Source organism: Macrobrachium rosenbergii, chromosome 39, assembly GCF_040412425.1.
Source record: "Macrobrachium rosenbergii isolate ZJJX-2024 chromosome 39, ASM4041242v1, whole genome shotgun sequence".
NCBI classification, from domain to species: Eukaryota; Metazoa; Arthropoda; class Malacostraca; order Decapoda; family Palaemonidae; genus Macrobrachium; species Macrobrachium rosenbergii.
In genome coordinates, this window is record NC_089779.1 from 11,825,699 (window position 1) to 11,844,543 (window position 18,845).

An 18,845-nucleotide genomic window follows, 5' to 3' on the forward strand; every position below is an offset into this window, starting at 1 on the left:
AGCCTCAGCCTTACTCTTTTTAGTCATGAAAGTCGTTCCAGTCAAGACTTTCCTGCTGTTTCGATATAAGATCTTGTGTGGTTTTCTGAGCAGGATGTAGAAACCTTTTTAACCAAGTCTTGAGGGAAGAGGTGAGAGGAAAAAGGGGCGAAATTAGTTCCGATTTTTGACTGGATGTGACCCCATTAGCTAGGAAAGAGCAAAGATGGGCCCTTTCTTCAAGATTCCTGCTGAGAAAAGCGCCACTAATTCGCTGGCACCATCTCTGATTCCTTTTATCCATACACCACATAAGATGTACAAATTCTGCTTTGTCGGTCGTGGTTGAATAATCCCATCTTTCTTCCTAACGCTCCCAGGGTCCAGTCCAGAAAGTTAAAGACCTCAAGGCCCTAAAATTCCTTTTGAGGAGGTGGTCCAACTCTGATGTTGACCAACAAAACTGCTCTCCCCATGGCCACTCAAGCAGATGAATCAACAAGATTTGAGAAGTCTCCTTGGGAAGAGGCAGGTATTCCAAGGCCGAACGATTCTCCAGCTTGATACCAAACGCTGATCTTGAAGCTAGTTTGGCTGGAGGAAAAGCAAAGGCTGTCTTTCCTTGTTCTTTCTTTGAAAGCATCCATTCATTCATCATTTTAAGAGCTCTCTTGACGAGGGACAAAACCATCTTCATAAAAGCTGAATCCTTGACGCTTCCCAAGAGTAAATTCTGAAGGTGGGGAACGAGGATCAGTTCGGAATAAAGTTTTCAGGGAAAACTTCCAAAATTTCATGTTTTTTGAAGTCTGATGAAAGTTGATGGCCTTTACTATCTCTTCTTCTGAAACTTCTTCGATATGATCCACAGGAGACTGAGGGATATCATCAATTTCTTCTTCTGATTGACCAAAAACCAAAGAAGCGACGTCTTTCAAAGTATCACCTGACGCCGGCGCCCTGGTGTCCAGTCTCGTGACGCCTGGTGTCTTGGCGTCCATCTTCTTTAGTGATAAAGTATGGCGTCCAGCCTCCTGACGCCCGGGGCGCCTTGGCGTTCAGATTTTGATGCCTGGCGCCCTGGGTGTCAACTCGTGACGCCTGGGCCCAGATTCTTGACGTCTGGCGCCCTGGCGTCCAGTTTGACGCCTGGCGCCCATCCCTTGAGCTGTCGGGCGCCCCCTGGCGCTCCAGACTTTGACAATCATTGTTCCGCCCAACCTTAAGGTCGCTTGAGAACTGGGCCGCCTGTGCAACATCTGTCAAAAGCTTCCTCAGGCTGACGAAATGATTGAGGTTTCTTGAATAGGCGTAAACATTTTTCCCACGCTCGCTGTCCCGCCGCACCTGAAGTCACTTGAGAGCTGCCTGTGCGACATCGTCAAAAAGTTTCAGGCGACGACAGCCATCGGTGGACAAAAGTCTGCATCCGCTTTTTCTGCAGGCTGAAAGACTTGCATCAGGAAGAGAGTTTCGTTGCATGTCCTGAATTAGACTGATTTGCGGAGCTACCTGTTGCTGGGGATCGACATGGGGAGCTGCAATATCAACTACTAATTCATTTTCATCGATGAGACGTTGGAAATGAAGTTTCGGGACGCCCGTCTCATTTCACATCAGCGGAAGCAGACGGCAGGCTGGCGGCGACAACATACGCCTGCTTTTCACTGGAGAGCAATTGTCCGAACCAAGAGGGGAACGCTTCTGGACTGCTCCAGTGACTACATCCCGGAGTAGGAAGTGTCAAATCCCGACGCCGCCCCACCAAGGAAGTTTTTTGAGGGGTCTCGACACGGCCGTATGACGCCAGTCCTTCTAGTAACAGTGTCTTCCGACGAGATGAAAACACTTTAACTCGCTCTTTCCTATGGCGAGGGTGAGCGCCCTGGGAAGCGCCAACAGGTACGCTGAGGGGACGACTGCTCGGTAGCTAAAGCCTCTCGCCTCCCTTTGTCTGTCGACATTCCTTCTCACAGGGGTTGGTGAGCTTGGAAGAGGTCTAGGACTAGGAGCAACGACAGGACCGAGCAACCGCACTCTCCACAACACTTGCACTCTTATTTTTCTCATTAACACTTGAATGTTTCAGATCTCTCACATTCGACCATAAATCCTCTCTGTCTCTTGCGAGGGATTCTACCTTTGTCCAAGGCTTTGAATGCCGCCATCATGTCCTTCTTCAAGGCTGGTTCCTTATCAGCATCAGTGGGGGTTCTGGGACTACCACTACTGGGGAATGAATAATAGGATTGATATGAGGAGAATCTTCAACCCTGACTATCTCTAGAAGAGCTTAGATTTACTACCCGGCTCTTCTGATCCTATCCCTTTCAAGCTTAGAAACATATCGGTAGTAATCCATCCACTCTCTTTCTGATAAACTAAAACATTCATCACATCTGTCCTTTAACTCGCAATTTTTACCTCTGCATTTTACACAAATAGAGTGGGGATCCAACGCGCTTTAGCAAGCCGGGTTTTACACACCTCACACACATTCTCACACTCAAGCAGAGTCAGACATCTTGGAAAGTGAAAAATCGTAAGAAAAATCCAAAGCTAGCAAAGGTCAAAATCAAATATCTAACAAATCCAGAAAATCCAAAGCAAATCCAAAAAAAGCGAAAGCCAAAGCCAAAGTGTACTTCACCAAAACTCTGTGAAAATCATGGGCCAAACGAAAGCAAAATTTTAATGATGCAACCGGGTATGGCGGCAGGGAAGATCTGAGGAACAGTTGGAATGGTTCAAGGTACCTGGGTAGAGGGCGACTAGTGGTACACCTGACTACCCATCGCAACTGCCGCGTAGTTTTGAAATTCTGTGCATGGTCAGGGACTTAAGCTATATATATAACTACCAGGTAAGTCAGATGTTTAAAAATAAGAAAACTGAAAGTGAAATGAGTTCTGAGATTAAATGTCATTGGTGAGTGCTGATTCAACTTTCATTTATGAAAGTGAAGTATTGGCGTTAGATGTGAATGAAACACAAGTTGAAGCTGATAAGATGAACAGTTCACATGTGATCTGCAGGGTAAGATTCACTGAAAAGCTAAGAAATGTATATTGTGAATAAGAGATAAGAAAAGCTTAGTACAGTATACAGTATGTGAAAAAATATCTCTGGCTTTTGAGGTGATTTGGTCATGTGGAGGACTGGAGGACAGTAGGTTTGTGAAGAGTGTATGCAGTCATTCAAAAGTATTGGCAGGAAGGAAGAGAGAATGGCCAACAATGCACTGGGTAGATAAAGTGAAAGATTTATTGGAAGCAAAGAGTCTTGTTATCCAGAGGCGAGTGTAAAAGATTTAGATGAATATCAGCGTGCACAAGGAGGTATGAATGCATTACTGACATGCCTCCTTTGTCAGTAAATGAAATGGCTAATGTTGTGTTAGTTTACTGTAGCAGGGGCTCACCCTTGACTCAAGAGTTACAAGCATATGTGAGATAGATTTTCTTGTTTGTAGACTTCTACCTTACACTGGAAATGGATTACTCTTGGCTAAAGAAACACATATATATTGTGCATACTGCTCTTGAGTCTTCTATGGTATATCAAACTATCTCGTTTACAAGGATTAATCAATGCTGGTGATCATTTACAAAATAACCTATCTGCAAAATACTAACCTTGCCAACAAATTGGATGGTGTTTCCTTAATCAGGTCCTTCAAAACATCGCGTAAAATAGCAAGAGGCCATTCCTTTCGATTATCAATGCTGACACCTGCCTCTCTTAACCGTGGGGTAAGTTTACTGTAATAAAGTTCTGATGGACGGGGTACTTGTGGTGGAGCTACAGCAAGAAAATACATGAGTTACATTATAACGTAAAATTTATAATAAATTTACATCACAGTTCGAAAATGAGTGAAATTATAACAAATTCTTTAAAACATGATTGAAAAATTATAGTATCATGACACAGTTTAATTTCAATCAACAGAATTCTAGCTAACAACAATGAAAATTAACAAAAATCTAGTTGGTAATTTCTAATAATACAGTACCTATTCAAAGAGGTAGATTACTCTTCTATAAGTTTACTAACCTTGGGGATGAATAGTCACTGCAGATGAATGTGTCTTTAGCAGCATAGCATGTGCCTCTCTTTGCTGCCATCGTTTGTATAAACCAAACAATGGAGTTGCATTGCCAACCCACTGAATAAGCCCTGATCGAGGGCCAAGAGGCACGACAGAATAATATCGGGCTCTGTAAATGCAATCTTTCCCTCTGAAATAATAAAAAAAAAAGTATCAGTACAATTTTCTTCCACATTCCATTTATATCATCTTAAAAAGCACACCATCTAAACCTGAATCCTATTAATTTTTCTTTTCTGACTACCTTAACAACTAAATTATTAAGATCTCTGGATGGGAAACAGTCATCATTCAACAGAAACATTCTTACATCAGATCTCTTTACAGAGATAGATGTGTGCTTCCTGTCTGAATTCCATTACAGCTGATTTTTGTCTATGCCCTATTCACATGATCTTTCTATTCATAATATGACTTTCTCACTACACTATCCACAGTAACAAATAAAAGTATACTTGATACATTATAAACTTACCTCTGGTTTTTAGCCAACATAGTGTTGACGATTTCAAGGAACTGCATGATACGTTCGTCTAGATGTAAGTCCTCTAATCCCTTGAACAGATAGGTATATCTGAAATGACATGTAAATGACAACTAAAATGGTGGCCAAAATCACATGCTTAAACTTAGTAATAATGGTTTTCATTCATGCACGAACTGTCATGTCCTTTTCCAGCATTAAAACCCTGAATACTAATAAATTTTAAATAATGACATAAAGAAAAAGATAGCTAAAATGAGGGCCAAAATCACATGATTAAACTTCTGAATAAAAGTTTTCATTCCAGCCACTAACTGTCATACCCTTTTCCAACATTATAACCAGGCACAGAAATGAATTTTAAATATTAACCAGCTTCTCCTTACTTCAGTAGTTAATAGTCCATCACCAATCCTGGTTTTTCTTTAACCTATCCTTTTCTATATGCTAAAAGTAGTCAATATAGTAACTTCTTACCAAGGTGAAGACTGAGGCCTCTTAAAACACTCTTTATATTGTACCAATTTTCTGGGTTACTTAGTGATTATCTGTCAGTTTTATAAATTTAATCATTATTATTTTGTTATTTTCATTAAATGGGTTAGTGAAGTAGGTGTAGGCATTATACATTTAAGAAATGTCGACAAACTACGCCGTTAATTTTATTGGGTGTTTGTAAAGCCGCACCTCTTATTATATTAGGAATGGCACAATGGTTGTTGTTATGACGTCATAAGACGTACGGTAGACGGTAGTGAGGAAAACGGTGATGGTAGTAGTCAGGAGTTAGCATTGGTGACAAAAGGTTGCGAGTGCTCTCCCTTGCGGTTTATTTTGGTCAGTTCGTAAGTCTTTCTTTTGTTTGTTGGAATCATAAGCAGGCTTTGACAAGCAGTGCAACAGGAACAGGTGTGTTAATTGAGTAACTGTTGCATACTGGTTGGGCTGGGTGTTTATTCACTTAGTACTTTCTTGTGTATATGAACAAATAGGCTTTTCAATTGCAATTTTTCCAATTATGGGTAAATGTAATTTCCACATCTAATTAACTATTTCACTTAAAATATAGTATAAATTTTTTCATGAATATTAGTAGGTAAATCCAGTAGTGAATACTTTAAAAGTTATTGCTAATAATTAGGGGGTAAATCCAGTTATAAAAACTTTAACATTAATTGTATTTGTAATTTTCCAATATAAAGCCAAAATATCAGAAATATTAATACAGGTAGTCCTCTAGTTACGATGGGGATACGTTACAATGACCCCATCGTTACTCAAAAATACAGTATCGTGACTCAGAGGTAGCCTAGCCTACAATATATAATCCATACATATGCTGTAACGTACTGTTCTTTTTTATTTTCTGCTCTAAAGTGATGGAACGCCTCTTCTTCATCACACCACCAACAGGATACTCACTTGGGCATTTGGAAGACATGCTGACCTTACACAAATTTGCATTTTAAACAGTTTAAAACAGACAAAAATCACACACTATCGGTATCGCCATCGTAACTTCGAAATATCGTAACTGGTATCGCAACTGTAATTATAATGACAAATTAGCTGGTATTTTTGCATGGTTCAGCAAAGAGGATACCCTGGGCCCAAATTTCCACATCAGCTAATCACCTACTCACCACTAGCAGAGTGCTGTATGTTCAACTAGCCGTGATAAGTGCAAAAAATCTTTTAGAATTCATCTTATATCAAGCATTTGTACGTCATCATTTTTCCCTTTGACATGTTTATTTTTCTAAAATTGGCTGACCTTATACTCTGCCCAGTCAGGGGTATGTATAATTGTACATATAGCCTGGATTGTGAGGTTAGTGGATGTGATAATCCTTGTTTCTTTTCTTTCTGCTTCACCACATTACAAATATACTTGTCTAATGACAAATTTTTTCTTACACATCTAAACAAAAATTATTTTTAATTTATGCATGAAGGTCAAGTAGGCTCACAAAATCAATAATAATTTTACATGATTTTTTATATACAAATGAAAATTGGATAATAAGCACATGGAATACCCATTTAAAGAGGTTCATAAATACTGTAATTGTAAATGGCTTTAATAAACATACTTATTAAGTAGTAGTTTGAGTTACATTTCTACAATCCTGAATTCCAAATGGATGTGAACTTGGCTGAATGGACTAGGTCGAGGAATAAGTGCTTAAGTCTGATGTAACTTGGACAAAAGTGGTAGGAAAGGAAATCATGAACTTTTCCCTAAGAGGAAAATCTTTTAGCAAACTTTTAAAAACAATGTCAACAATTTCTCAAAGCCTTAGTGATGGGACTGGGCTAATCAGGTAAAATAATTCAAAGGTTAAAGAACATTTACACACACAACTGAAAACTACCTATACTCACTTCTTTCCATCTGAGCCTTGAAAACTTAGTTTCTTGGGTTTGGTTTTTGTTGGCAATATTGAAATACTTCCATCCACAGATGCTATTGTAACAACCTGTAGAGAATCAAAGGTATCTTTCAATTACTGTACTAGGATATGAAAGTTTGAAAATTAAAGCATGGAACATAATGTAGTCATAGTCAAAATAATCACTGTATATCTTTAGGAGTTTTGTATAATACCTTTAACAATATGTACACTAAAGGATGGATTACTTCAAGTTAAAAAGATATTTTATTATATAAACAATTCTATAGACAAATTTTCTATTCAGTAAAACAGTGACATCTAAAGAGGTCACAAACCTATAAAAGGGTATGCTCCTTAAAAGACATCTTGTCTATTTCCCTTTACCCTGCATTTTTGGTTATCATCACCTTCTTTTATACATTACATATCCTTAGACTTTGGGTTACATCAATCCCATTCCCAAAGGCTGCTGCCTCCTTTTTCTTATGTCCCCTACAAACTTCCTGCTTTTTCTTACATACATGTCAATACTTCCTTACCCACTTACCACAAAACACACCTAATGACCCCTGGTCATATGGATAATCTGTTACCACAGGCTCCCAAGAGTTGGACCATTAAAGGATCTATTTTATTGTGCTTCTCCAGGTTGCTGCTTACTTGTGATTTTGTTGTATACAGCCCAATAATCATATTTAAACCTTCTTCCATTTGAAAAGAACCTATTCATTATGAGGTGAAGGGTTGAAAATAGATAAGTCTCACTGTACATGTCCAGCTCACACTCCACTGTCCATCCTCTAATCAAAACAGCCAAATTACTTTACAATAACAGAAGAACAACTCCAAAAAATACAGTCTAAGCAACCACACAAAAGGAATTAAAAGAAAAGAACTTATGAGTACCAACTCTTGGTGGCCAGTCGCCAATGGAAAGACACCAGCTAAAAATAAAAGGTGCATGACAAAAAACTCAGTAAACCACTACAACACATGTGAACACCTTTAGAATATGTGAACAAGAAAAAGCACACAAGAAATGGGTGAAATAGTAATATAAATAAAAAAACTCTCAATAAGATTTAAAATTATGCCAAAATTCACCAGTCATTCCTTTTATTGCGTCAGAAGCCTTTCAATATGCTGTGCAGTTGATGAAGTTCTGTGTACAATAAAATCAGAAGTGTTTATTTCATAAACAGATCTGCAGTTCAAAAACCCTTCTAATTTTACAATCAAGAAATGATGATGATAAGTGGGTGCAACTGAGGCTTACTTCTTTTCTACATACTGTACTCACCAAAAATATCTTAAAAAATACATTGATATTATATCAAAATTTATGAACTAAGAACGCTGGCATTATTTTCGTCAACAATTTGGCACAACCTCATTCAAAATGTTATACTACAAAGAATGAAATTATAATTAGTGTTTCAAACATATATTTCTGTGCAACTCGTAAGCTTTCGTACAGGAAAATCTGTTTACCATTCCATAATTTTTACCTAAAGATATAACAACAAAATAAACCTAGTCTTTACTGAATGTAATACAGCACTATATATTACCTGCTGACAAGAAGAAACAACTCCAGGCATAGCAATCTTCGTAGACATCAAATTTGCTAATTTTGGGGATACATCACACATCTTGAGTGTTGATGACGCTCTACGATGAGCACGCTGCTGCAGCATCTGGTAGTATTACATACTGTATATTATTATATATTACATACTATATATTAGTATAACATTTTAATTTGAAAGACTTTTCCTCACCATCTTTGGTGCACGCAACAATTACCATTAGGCAAGACCACTTTGTCATCATGATTATCTATTCACGAACAATATAAAACACAAAACAATTTTATACAACATACATACAAAAGGAGTACAGTATACTGCAGAACAAGAAACCCATTCACATTACTGTAATACAGTGCCAGGCACTAAATACGAAAGGATATCAGTCATATACCTGGTGCAACTGTTTTAATCCTGAGAGTGCTGATTGTGGATCAAAGTAACTCTCCGGTTCTCTTAAGTTGCTGAGGGCTGTAGATATCTGGGAACCATATGTATCATGGAAATGTCTTTCATGAGGTGTTTCCGGTGGTGTGGAAGTTATATCAGCCAGCTGATCCAGTACAAACAGTAACTGTGGGAAAATAAAATTCCCTTATCCTAAGATCATGGTAGAAAAAATAATCTAAAAACCAATTATAAGTACAGACTATTTCTTTTAATCAGTGATGAAAACATTATATAAATAGACAACCAAAGTCCAGAAAATGAGTAGATCATTAATCACAATAAAATTTACTACATAAATAAAATAAGAACCGTAGAAACTCACTGGCTTGAATATTATGTTGTACTTTTTCTTTATAAGCTGTGTCTTTTCTGTTTGACTTAATGATGAATTATTGTTCAGCCTTGCAATTTCAGCAGTCAGTTGATGACATTTTCGAGACATATCACTATGGTGCTGTGCTAGCGTGCCAAGCCACAATTCATCCCAAAGTACAGTGATGCGTCTGAGTTCATGGACAAGCATCTGCACTTCACTGATACTGGATCCAATCTGTGCGCAAAATGAAAATAACTAATGTACAACAACTACAAATACATCTAGTTAAAAATAATTTCGCACATGCACTACCCAATCTGTGAAAAAAATTAGTTGCCACTGATAAGACTACTATAAAACTGACTTGTTAGAAAATATTGAGTTAAACTTTGCATAAAAATTCCAATAAATAAAAGAGACACAATAATCTCAACTTATCATATTACCAAGATTAGAGCCTCTCTCTTGCCATCCTCTTAATGCAAATCATAGTATAGTATCCAAATCTCTTATTTGATATAACTAAAAACTAATAAAATAAGAAAATGCATTCTGTATTCATAATTCCATAAGACTCATGACAGCAGTTTAATTACAGACTGAGTTAGTCTTTTGGAACCTACAATGAATCTTGGCCTACTTGCCTGCTTTGTCAAGGTGTTTACAAGATCCGAGAAACAGTTTCTCATAAGAGTTCGTCTTTCTTGCTCTTCTGTTGATTCTGAGAGAAGTTCTTCTTCCTCTTCCTCCTCCTCCTCATCCTCGTCAACTTGATCATACTCTTCCTCCTCCTCCTCCTCCTCTTCGTCTTCATCACCTAGAGCTTGTTTTATTTTCCTAACGTGTCTCCCCTTATGCAAGTACTTTGCTAACATATCTGTAAATATCAGACCAATAAACATTAGAAAGAGCATGTTTCTACAAATAATAGCTGGCCTTTACTGAAGCCAAAGGTAAATATTTATATATTTATACTTAACACCATAAAGCGTATTCTATCAACATAACTGGCTTGATTTTGCCAACAAATATATTAATTTTTCATAAAGCAACAAACAATAGGACATAAAAGTTCCCAAAATAGATATAGTGTATAAGATACACAGATTACCCAGTCATTACTATGATGACATTGTGCATACACTGTACCATTAAAAGGACCAAATACATCACACTCTATCTTTAGATAAAAAACACTAAAATGCAACGCCACAACTCTACCTGTGAGGGATGCTTGATTTCCTGTTACATTTCCTCCAGCTGAGCCTACAACTGCAGGGAAAACAATCAAATGGGGAAAATCTTCAGCCAACCGACACAACAGCTCTGAGATACTACCTCTAACATATGGCTCTGGATGGTTCAGTCTCGAAAACAGCTGAAAGGATATTTTTTTTATTAACTAATACTTTAATGTTCCAGCAGTGTACATGGAAAAATACTGTACAACAAGGTAGTACAGTAGTTAAATGACAGGATGATCACAAAAGAATACAGAGGAAGATAAGAAGAAGAAAATTAAAGATGAACAAGGACTTAGAAACTACCTATATTATGAATTTTATCTATTACAGTATGCTGAAAACTAAAATTTCTGGTTGAAATCTTAATCCCATTTTGGCAAGTCATTTAATTTTTTGTTACCTATGCTGATACATTTAGCCAATTTTCTGAGAGACCACACAAGTCACCAACTATTGAAAATATATACAAAGCAGAAATCAACATGAATTTATTACCTGAGGAATAATGGTTTTCCACGGCCGAGTTGGAGTTTCAGCTAGGCCCTTTTCTAACACTCCTCTTAGTTCAGAGGCATGTTTCACTATGAGCCTTAAAAGACGTAATGTTGCTATGGTGCACTGGTCTGCATGGCTTACACTGTGCTGTAAATCATGAAACAATTTATTTAGGAATAATGGTCAACAGGAATGAAATACAACAATATTATCTTTACCAACATAAGTAAAAAACATCATTCTATTATACACCTCGTAGGAGAGGTACAATGCTATGTTCTTACAATAAAGGAACCTGAAAGAGTTTGAAAGAAGAAAGTCATACTGCATGTACTCCACTGTCCAACAAGGTGACATTTCTTATTCCTCTGTGCCAACTACCAACTGGAAGATTTGAGGTGTGAGGGGAGAGGGAGGAGGGCATGGACAGTTATAATTAATGGTTTTGTATGAAAACTTGTTATATTGTAATATTACTGTTTGTTATAGAAAACCCATTAATCATAACCAGATTCACAAGTCATGGTGGACGACAAAGAAGAGGAGAGACTGCTGAGCACATTAGAGCTAGATGCAATAAGTCCATTCCTTGTACAAAATGGACAAAGGAGCCAATGATGACATCAGAAACCCTAGACAACTTACATAGGTGATGGAAGGCATATCCCCAAACAGTACATGTGCCAAACACCTGAGGCATAAAGGCAAGTACTTTGAGAAAAGCACACCTCCATGTGTGCTAAATGGATGCAGGATGAAGTCATGAAGAGGAGGGAGATGAATGACCAAGGTCCTTGACCTGTAGGGCATGAACAAACAGCAAAGGTGACCAGAGATTATGAGAAAATTCTGCAGATTATGAATCACATGCATATATAGGAGTTGAACAGATTAAGTAGTGCCATACACAGGATAAACTAACCAGTCAATTTGCATCACAACCTTTCTCTCTCTCTCTCTGAGTTTCTAGAGAGAGAGAGAGAGAGAGAGAGAGAGAGAGAGAGAGAGAGAGAGAGAGAGAGAGAGACAAGTTTGGTTTAAGATGTTCTGAATTACTTAATTAAAAAACCTATGAAAAAGAGGTATTGTTATTGGCAACATATGGCAAAACGACAGTTCATGATATAGACTCGTGTATTGCTTAACTTTATCCTGGACTAAATGAGAAATGAGATTCTTGCTTGTTTACAACTCAGGATCCATAAGGGTCACCTCTGGTGCAGCTGTCAAGCCAAAAGATGACCTTTAAAATCAAGAATGGAGGGTCTAGGATTTGTAGAAGTCCAAAAATGTGGGCTAACATAAATAATTGGTTTGTAATGGAAAAATATGTTTTGTTTTTATATATTACATTTTGTAATACTACTTCACATAGATCATTAAATCCCCCATCAAGAATGGGTTTTTTCATATTTCAAACCCATTGCTATATCATGAAAGCTGACCATCACATGGTATTATTGCTTTATTCCTGCAACTTATGCAAATTTACAACTAATTTCATCTACATAACTACTGTACTAATGGCATTGATCTAAAGAAAATCGGTATATTTAATAACAAATATGTTATGAAGTAGTGCTACGCACAGAAAATGTTCACTGACAGAAGAAAAATTTTAAGAATAACATTTTGCAATAACTCATCAAATTTGTGTCATTATGTCAATGACAAAGACTTAAAACTAATTACACTTCATATGGCAACTGAATCAAATTTCAATCACAGCAACTTACTCCTTGACTTATTTTGAGGAATCTAAAGTAAGCTTTAGCAGCTGTGGTGAGAACAGTGTAATGTCTTTCTTGAATTGAAGAATGAACTTCTACCAACTGATTACTGATGTCTGGAACCAAACTGCTACTTATTCCCCAGGCCTGTAGTGTTGCCATTATGTGACTTCCAACCTGAAACCATATAAAACCATTCAATGTTACAGAAATATATCTAAGATTAACAAAACTACTTTTTACATATGAACTGTAATCACCTTAGTTCCATTAACACTGATTTTTGTACATACTAGGAATAAAACTGGGCATTCACTTCTCTACTATCCACAATGTGAATGTAATTACTGTTCATATATAAAAATTTAGTCAGTTTTGTTTTCCAAATAAGTGATTTTCCTTCACATTCAGACACACTTCCATCTTGTGTTGATCTTTGCTGTGGTAGGCTACATCAATAGCTGGAGACCTTTTGTTTAGTAGTATCTTTTCTTTTCTCTCCCTCCCAGCTAATGTTCAGGAATGAGGAGAAAGACTGGGGCACCAATAAATGTTAAAAATAGGTTTATAAATGTGAGAACAAAGACAAGCAAACAAAAGTTCCAAGACCAATACAGAAAACAATTAGTCAGAAAACTGACTTTCTCCATGAGAAGACTGACATTACAATCTTCAGCATTTTCTACTTATTATCACTACAATATTCCCATGGGAGCTACTTTACCTTAGCTTTTTAATACTAAAAACGAAAACCGTCATACAAAATTAATATCATTCACTGTGGGTGATTTACTTTGCAGTCTCTTCTAATCTTTCAATATTAAATATCAAAAACATTTAAACTATGTATAACAAAAACTACCTTCCTATGTAGTGCAATGAACTGATTTCCCTAAAGGCTGTACTGCCTAAAGCACTACTTAAGAATTATTAAATGAAAAGAGCTTCTAAAAGCTTTGCAAAGGGAAAACACACTGGACTCTCAAGTGTGTTGCTCTGTTCTGAATATGTAGAAAAAATCAGACAACAGAATGGTAATATGTTTTGTCTCAGACACTTAGGAAATGGAGAAATACAAGGAAGACTGAAATATATCGCTGACTTCCACAGATAAAAGACCCAGAATTGTTCTAAAAAGGCTTTCATATTCACAGTGCTCAAACACTTGAAAGGAGGAAGAAAACAACAAAGGTTTGTAGAGAAGATTCAAGAAGATTCTTTATTGTTTTGACGCCAAGCAAGCATTGGAAGGAACTGAAAAGGAACTATGGAAGATATGGAAGAAAGTGAGGCAATTTGGTTGATTTTAAGTCTGTGTAAACTTTAAAAAAGTTTAAAGTCCTTCCTAATTGTCTTGCCTATTTGATGTCAAAGGCACTGAAAGCAGTTTGTTCTTTCTATGGACACCCACTCCTAAAATATACAAATCTTTCCTCATGCTATGTATATTATCAGGAACCCCAATGCAAAGCAACCAGATAAATATGAACTTACCTGATGTGGACCTTGAACTTCTTCTAATCTTAGATCTTCCTCATCATCATCTTCACTGTCCTGTCCAGGCCTCCAGTTACTTAACAGCCCACACATTTCCTCAATTTTATCTTGGCCAATTGCAGAATCTACAGAGAGTATTTCCTGTACTCTGCTTTGGTCCTCTTTTGATAACTGCCTGTAAGCTTTACTATTATGCTCCAAGATTTTCCTTCCCCACCTAAGAAGTAATAATCATAAATTGATTTATAAAATCCTAAACACTATGTAATAATCAATAAATGGTCAGATACTACTGTACGTTTTCCAGTTCCTTTACGATGTATGTCAAAGATGAATAAATCTTTATGCTGGAGTTAGTTTACAAGGATCTAAAAGTAAAACCACAAAACTTTACATGCTTACTTACAATACCATCACATTTTGTGACAATGAATCAATTATGAACATTAAAAAGTTTAATCATGACAAAGATTTACAAGAATCACCATACCTGAAACACCATGAAGCCACATGGAACCAAACTTTAGGAAGAGTTGGGCACTGTGTAGCTGCTAAAGTTAAAATATGTCCGATATTTTTCTCTAAGACTGGTAAAGTAGAGTGGCTGACATCAGCTAATGGCTGTAACTCTTCAGGTGAGTATTTCTTCATTTCCAAATACACTGAAATGAAATTTTTACATCAAATATATCAATAATGCTGCAAAATCACTCAATTCAAAATTACAAGCAGAACCTAAAAATGATGCTGAATAAAATGTAAAATGAATAAAAGAACCCTTAAAAATTATCATAATTAGCTAAAACATTTGGGGACTTCACATGAAGAATTAAAGGCTCTCAGGACTAATAAATAATGAGGCTTTTAGTTGCCTGAGACTCTGGAATCTGTCCACCATGCTCAGTACTAAGAGGCCGACTGCCTTTTCTTTCTTGTAAAGGACTAGGGCATGTGGTATGAAACAATATAAGTTAGCTCTCATTACTGAGAACACCTATATTCAGCCAGGTAATTCAAAGTCAGTGTCGACTGAAAAACATTACCTTTATATAACTTATCCATCCAACATGGTATTTCATTGGAAGAACCATCTGGCACCATCATCAATCTTTTCTCATCCTGAGCCCACCACTTATTAAGGGTGATAATGGAACGTGCACAAAGATGTCCAGCTTCATTAGGAGGCAATTTCAGCAAAGCTGTATCTGTCTGTGCTAGTGCAGACAAACTTGGGTTCAAGCCAGCAACAACTCCCGCAAGCACTGTGCAACCAAGGCTGACATTTCCTTTGCTGGAAAAAAAATTGACCACTAGAAATAACACCATATATATATATTAATGTCTTTTGTTATGTGACCCCACTTATTGATAACAGAGGTGATCAAAATTAACATCAACATTATACCCCAAAAACAACAAACAACCTATTTATATCCAAAATAAAATTTACATTACTATAACTGCACTTACTGCGCTAACATCTTTGCTGCTTCTCTGTGCAATTTTGCCTGCAGTGGATTGAATTCTGCTCCTGGTAACACTTCCAACACGGACTCAGATAAAGTAGAACTCACACTTCCAAGTAAGCCTATGAGTGTGCTCTCAGCAAAGTCCATGTTTTCCTGCTTACGAGCCTGCTTTGCAGACAGCAGGTCCAACTTAGTAATTGATGCTGCAAAAGTCAAAGTTTTCATTAATACTACCCATATCTTTCTTAACATAATGGACTGAAGCTGTTTCACAGGAAGTTATATGTATAGGCCATAATGTCTATAACCAAAATTATATGACACTTCTCACACCAAGAAATGTATATCCATATCCATACTACCAAGAAATGTATATCCATATCCATACTAATCTCTTAAAGATGGTTAATCATCCTATATAAAATAATGATCAATCTCTAATTTACAGAATACTTTATTCCAAAGTACTATGTCATTTAAAGTTCTCATAAGTGTGAAAATACGTGTGAATTCCATTTTTCATTTACAAAAATACAAATGTTAGGTCACACAAATGTCAGAAATAAGGGAATACCATGTTAAATTTACTGGTAAAGAAAGCATGTATTTAATAAAGATATGGAATTCAAATCCCATACACATAAAAACAAAATGTGAGCATCTTCTAATTCATTAATACAATACTGTTAAAACAAAGGAGCACTCGACTTACTTGGGGTTATTGAAGGATTGAGACGAGCAATGAGTTTGGACCAGCGTGATACGTGCGGTATGAGATCTGCTGGAAGACTCATTAGATTGGTGTTTTCCCATCCTTCATGTAAACGACCAACTCCCACTGAGTCATTGAGAATACTTCTCAGCTATCAAGCAAAGAGAAATTCACATATTTCAGAACCAGGATTATTTTCATCCACATAAAAGTAAATTATCCTTATTAGTATGTTTGTGAAGTTACACCAAGAAGTCACATTTACAAACTCTCATAGAAATCTATGAGAGTTTGTAAATGTGACGTCTTGGTGTAATTTCACAAACTTACTAGTATGGATAATTATATTGTGTGGATGAAGCAATTACAGGTGGAAATTTTAGTAGGAGAGCCAAGTGGGATGTGGACAAAAAAAAAAAAAAAAAAAAAAAAAAAATGGAAGTAAATGGAAGAATGAAATGCAACTGGGGCAAAGGGTCACTGCAAAGAACTTGTTTCCTGCCACAATATAGATAACCCAAAGCGTTGACTTGAAGGATCATATAAATAAATTAAGAATAATTGACTTGGTTACCAAGACACTGTACTTTAATCAGACCTATGGTGAAAGACTAATTCCAAAGGAATGCAAAATGTTGTGGTGGAATGTCATAAAAACTTTACCTCATGTAAAACCTGATGAAGAAGGAGTAATTGAAGATGTAAATTGTTGTACGATGACAGGGTGGAAAGCTGCATCAGCCACTCAACTTGCTCTTCGCATTCTGTTACCAGTTTTCCAATTGATTCCCTAAAAACAAAGGCAGGATGATTACAATATGTCAAACACCTGAATATTAAGTGCATACTATGAAGATTATAAAATTCAATATCTCAATAATATGCTTTTCATGATTATCCTAAAAGGAGAGATAAAAATTAGAAAATAATTTACCTCAAAGTGTTGGGCTGAGGATATACTGTGGAGGTGAAAGAATATAATAATACTGTATTTATATTATGAAATTTCTTCCACATGACCCACTCATTTCCTTTGGACCAATCAACCAAATTCACAGAGCCAGAGAGACTTGTCATCACTCCAACAGGATCAGCAGAATCAAAGTGAGCCAAAGCTCTGTTGAAAACAGAAGCAAAAAGATCAAAATTCAAACACTATAACACAAAAAAATTTTTCTTAGTTTATTTGTACGCATGCTTAAAACTTTAATTCTTCCTTATAAATCATGAGAGGCACTAAAGACTAAAACCTTAAAAAAAAATAGAGCAACGCCACCTGTACATCTACTGTATCAGGTGATTTACAAAATGTTATAACAGTGCTTTTAAATATGTCTACATTCTTCATACTAAAAACTGACCCTTAAACAAAAGAATTCATTACATAAACACTAACCAATTACAAAATATAAAAAAAAAATAATTGGCATGAAAAGTATATATATATACACTATACTAGAGAAATTTATACTCACTGAACATAGGACAAATCTTTGTATGTATTGAGGAGACCTGAGTGAACTGCAGAGCTTTCTGATTCATTGTATTTATTCCACACCTGCACTGTCCACTTCTGTAACTCACCCCACTGACTAAGCTTGCTATAAGCTTCAGCTATCTGCAACATGACCAGAGTAATTACAGTAATAAGTTCCTGCTTGTTAAGTCAGTTTAGGCATTAAATAAATAACCCGTACATAGGTAAGCATCTGCAGGACAGTACCCTGAAATGGATGTGAACCTTACATCATTCAATGATCATTTTTACTTAGCTAAACAGAAAGTTAGTATTAAAAAAGCTAAAAATAAATGATAAAAAATAATGAGCAGCAAACATGAAATTTTCTACATTTCAACTTGAAATTTATTACAAATCCACTGTTCACATACATACCAGTATGAAACTTAACACTGCTGAAATTGTAACATACACATTAAAAGCACAATGACTGAAAAATGATAGTAAAATCTAAGTTCTGCTACTTAACCTTATGACATTTAAGGAATCAAATCATTTGTCAATTTACATTCACTTTTTATACAAGCCCATGACTCATTTACAGTTAACAATATTCTTTGCATATCCCACACACCGCTGCTTTTTGTCGACAGAAGAAGAGTGGAAGTAAAGCATGTACAGTAATGCACCAAAGGTAACCATCAACCATCTGCCTCTCTTTTAATGTCATCTGAATATGAGACTGCAAGAGATCAGCAGGGATGGAAGGAGGAGAGTGATTGGTTTGTAAGTAAAACTGATTATGAATTACCAATTCAATTTTCTCCATTGAAAAACTATCGCTCACATCAAAACTCTAAATCAGGAGGGAGGCTGAGGCTACTAAATGTGCCAAGGAACTGACTGTAACTTGC

The 18,845-nt window shown here is 36.4% G+C and overlaps 1 protein-coding gene across 1 annotated transcript in view; it reads right to left on the reverse strand.

Moving 5' to 3' along the window:
• The window catches only part of nonC (serine/threonine-protein kinase Smg1), a 108,964-nt gene that overhangs the window by 62,368 nt on the left and 27,751 nt on the right, over window positions 1-18,845 (reverse strand). Inside the window, exons 23-41 of the mRNA XM_067082572.1 lie at window positions 17,948-18,090; window positions 17,407-17,589; window positions 17,136-17,262; window positions 16,473-16,623; window positions 15,762-15,963; window positions 15,335-15,582; window positions 14,782-14,953; window positions 14,289-14,508; window positions 12,801-12,971; window positions 11,065-11,211; window positions 10,547-10,703; window positions 9,970-10,202; window positions 9,332-9,559; window positions 8,954-9,133; window positions 8,542-8,667; window positions 6,960-7,054; window positions 4,566-4,664; window positions 4,036-4,220; window positions 3,615-3,780 (exon numbers count right to left, since the gene is read on the reverse strand). Coding sequence (XP_066938673.1) covers window positions 3,615-3,780; window positions 4,036-4,220; window positions 4,566-4,664; window positions 6,960-7,054; window positions 8,542-8,667; window positions 8,954-9,133; window positions 9,332-9,559; window positions 9,970-10,202; window positions 10,547-10,703; window positions 11,065-11,211; window positions 12,801-12,971; window positions 14,289-14,508; window positions 14,782-14,953; window positions 15,335-15,582; window positions 15,762-15,963; window positions 16,473-16,623; window positions 17,136-17,262; window positions 17,407-17,589; window positions 17,948-18,090 — 3,233 coding nt within the window. The remainder of the gene's footprint in view (window positions 1-3,614; window positions 3,781-4,035; window positions 4,221-4,565; window positions 4,665-6,959; window positions 7,055-8,541; window positions 8,668-8,953; window positions 9,134-9,331; window positions 9,560-9,969; window positions 10,203-10,546; window positions 10,704-11,064; window positions 11,212-12,800; window positions 12,972-14,288; window positions 14,509-14,781; window positions 14,954-15,334; window positions 15,583-15,761; window positions 15,964-16,472; window positions 16,624-17,135; window positions 17,263-17,406; window positions 17,590-17,947; window positions 18,091-18,845) is intronic.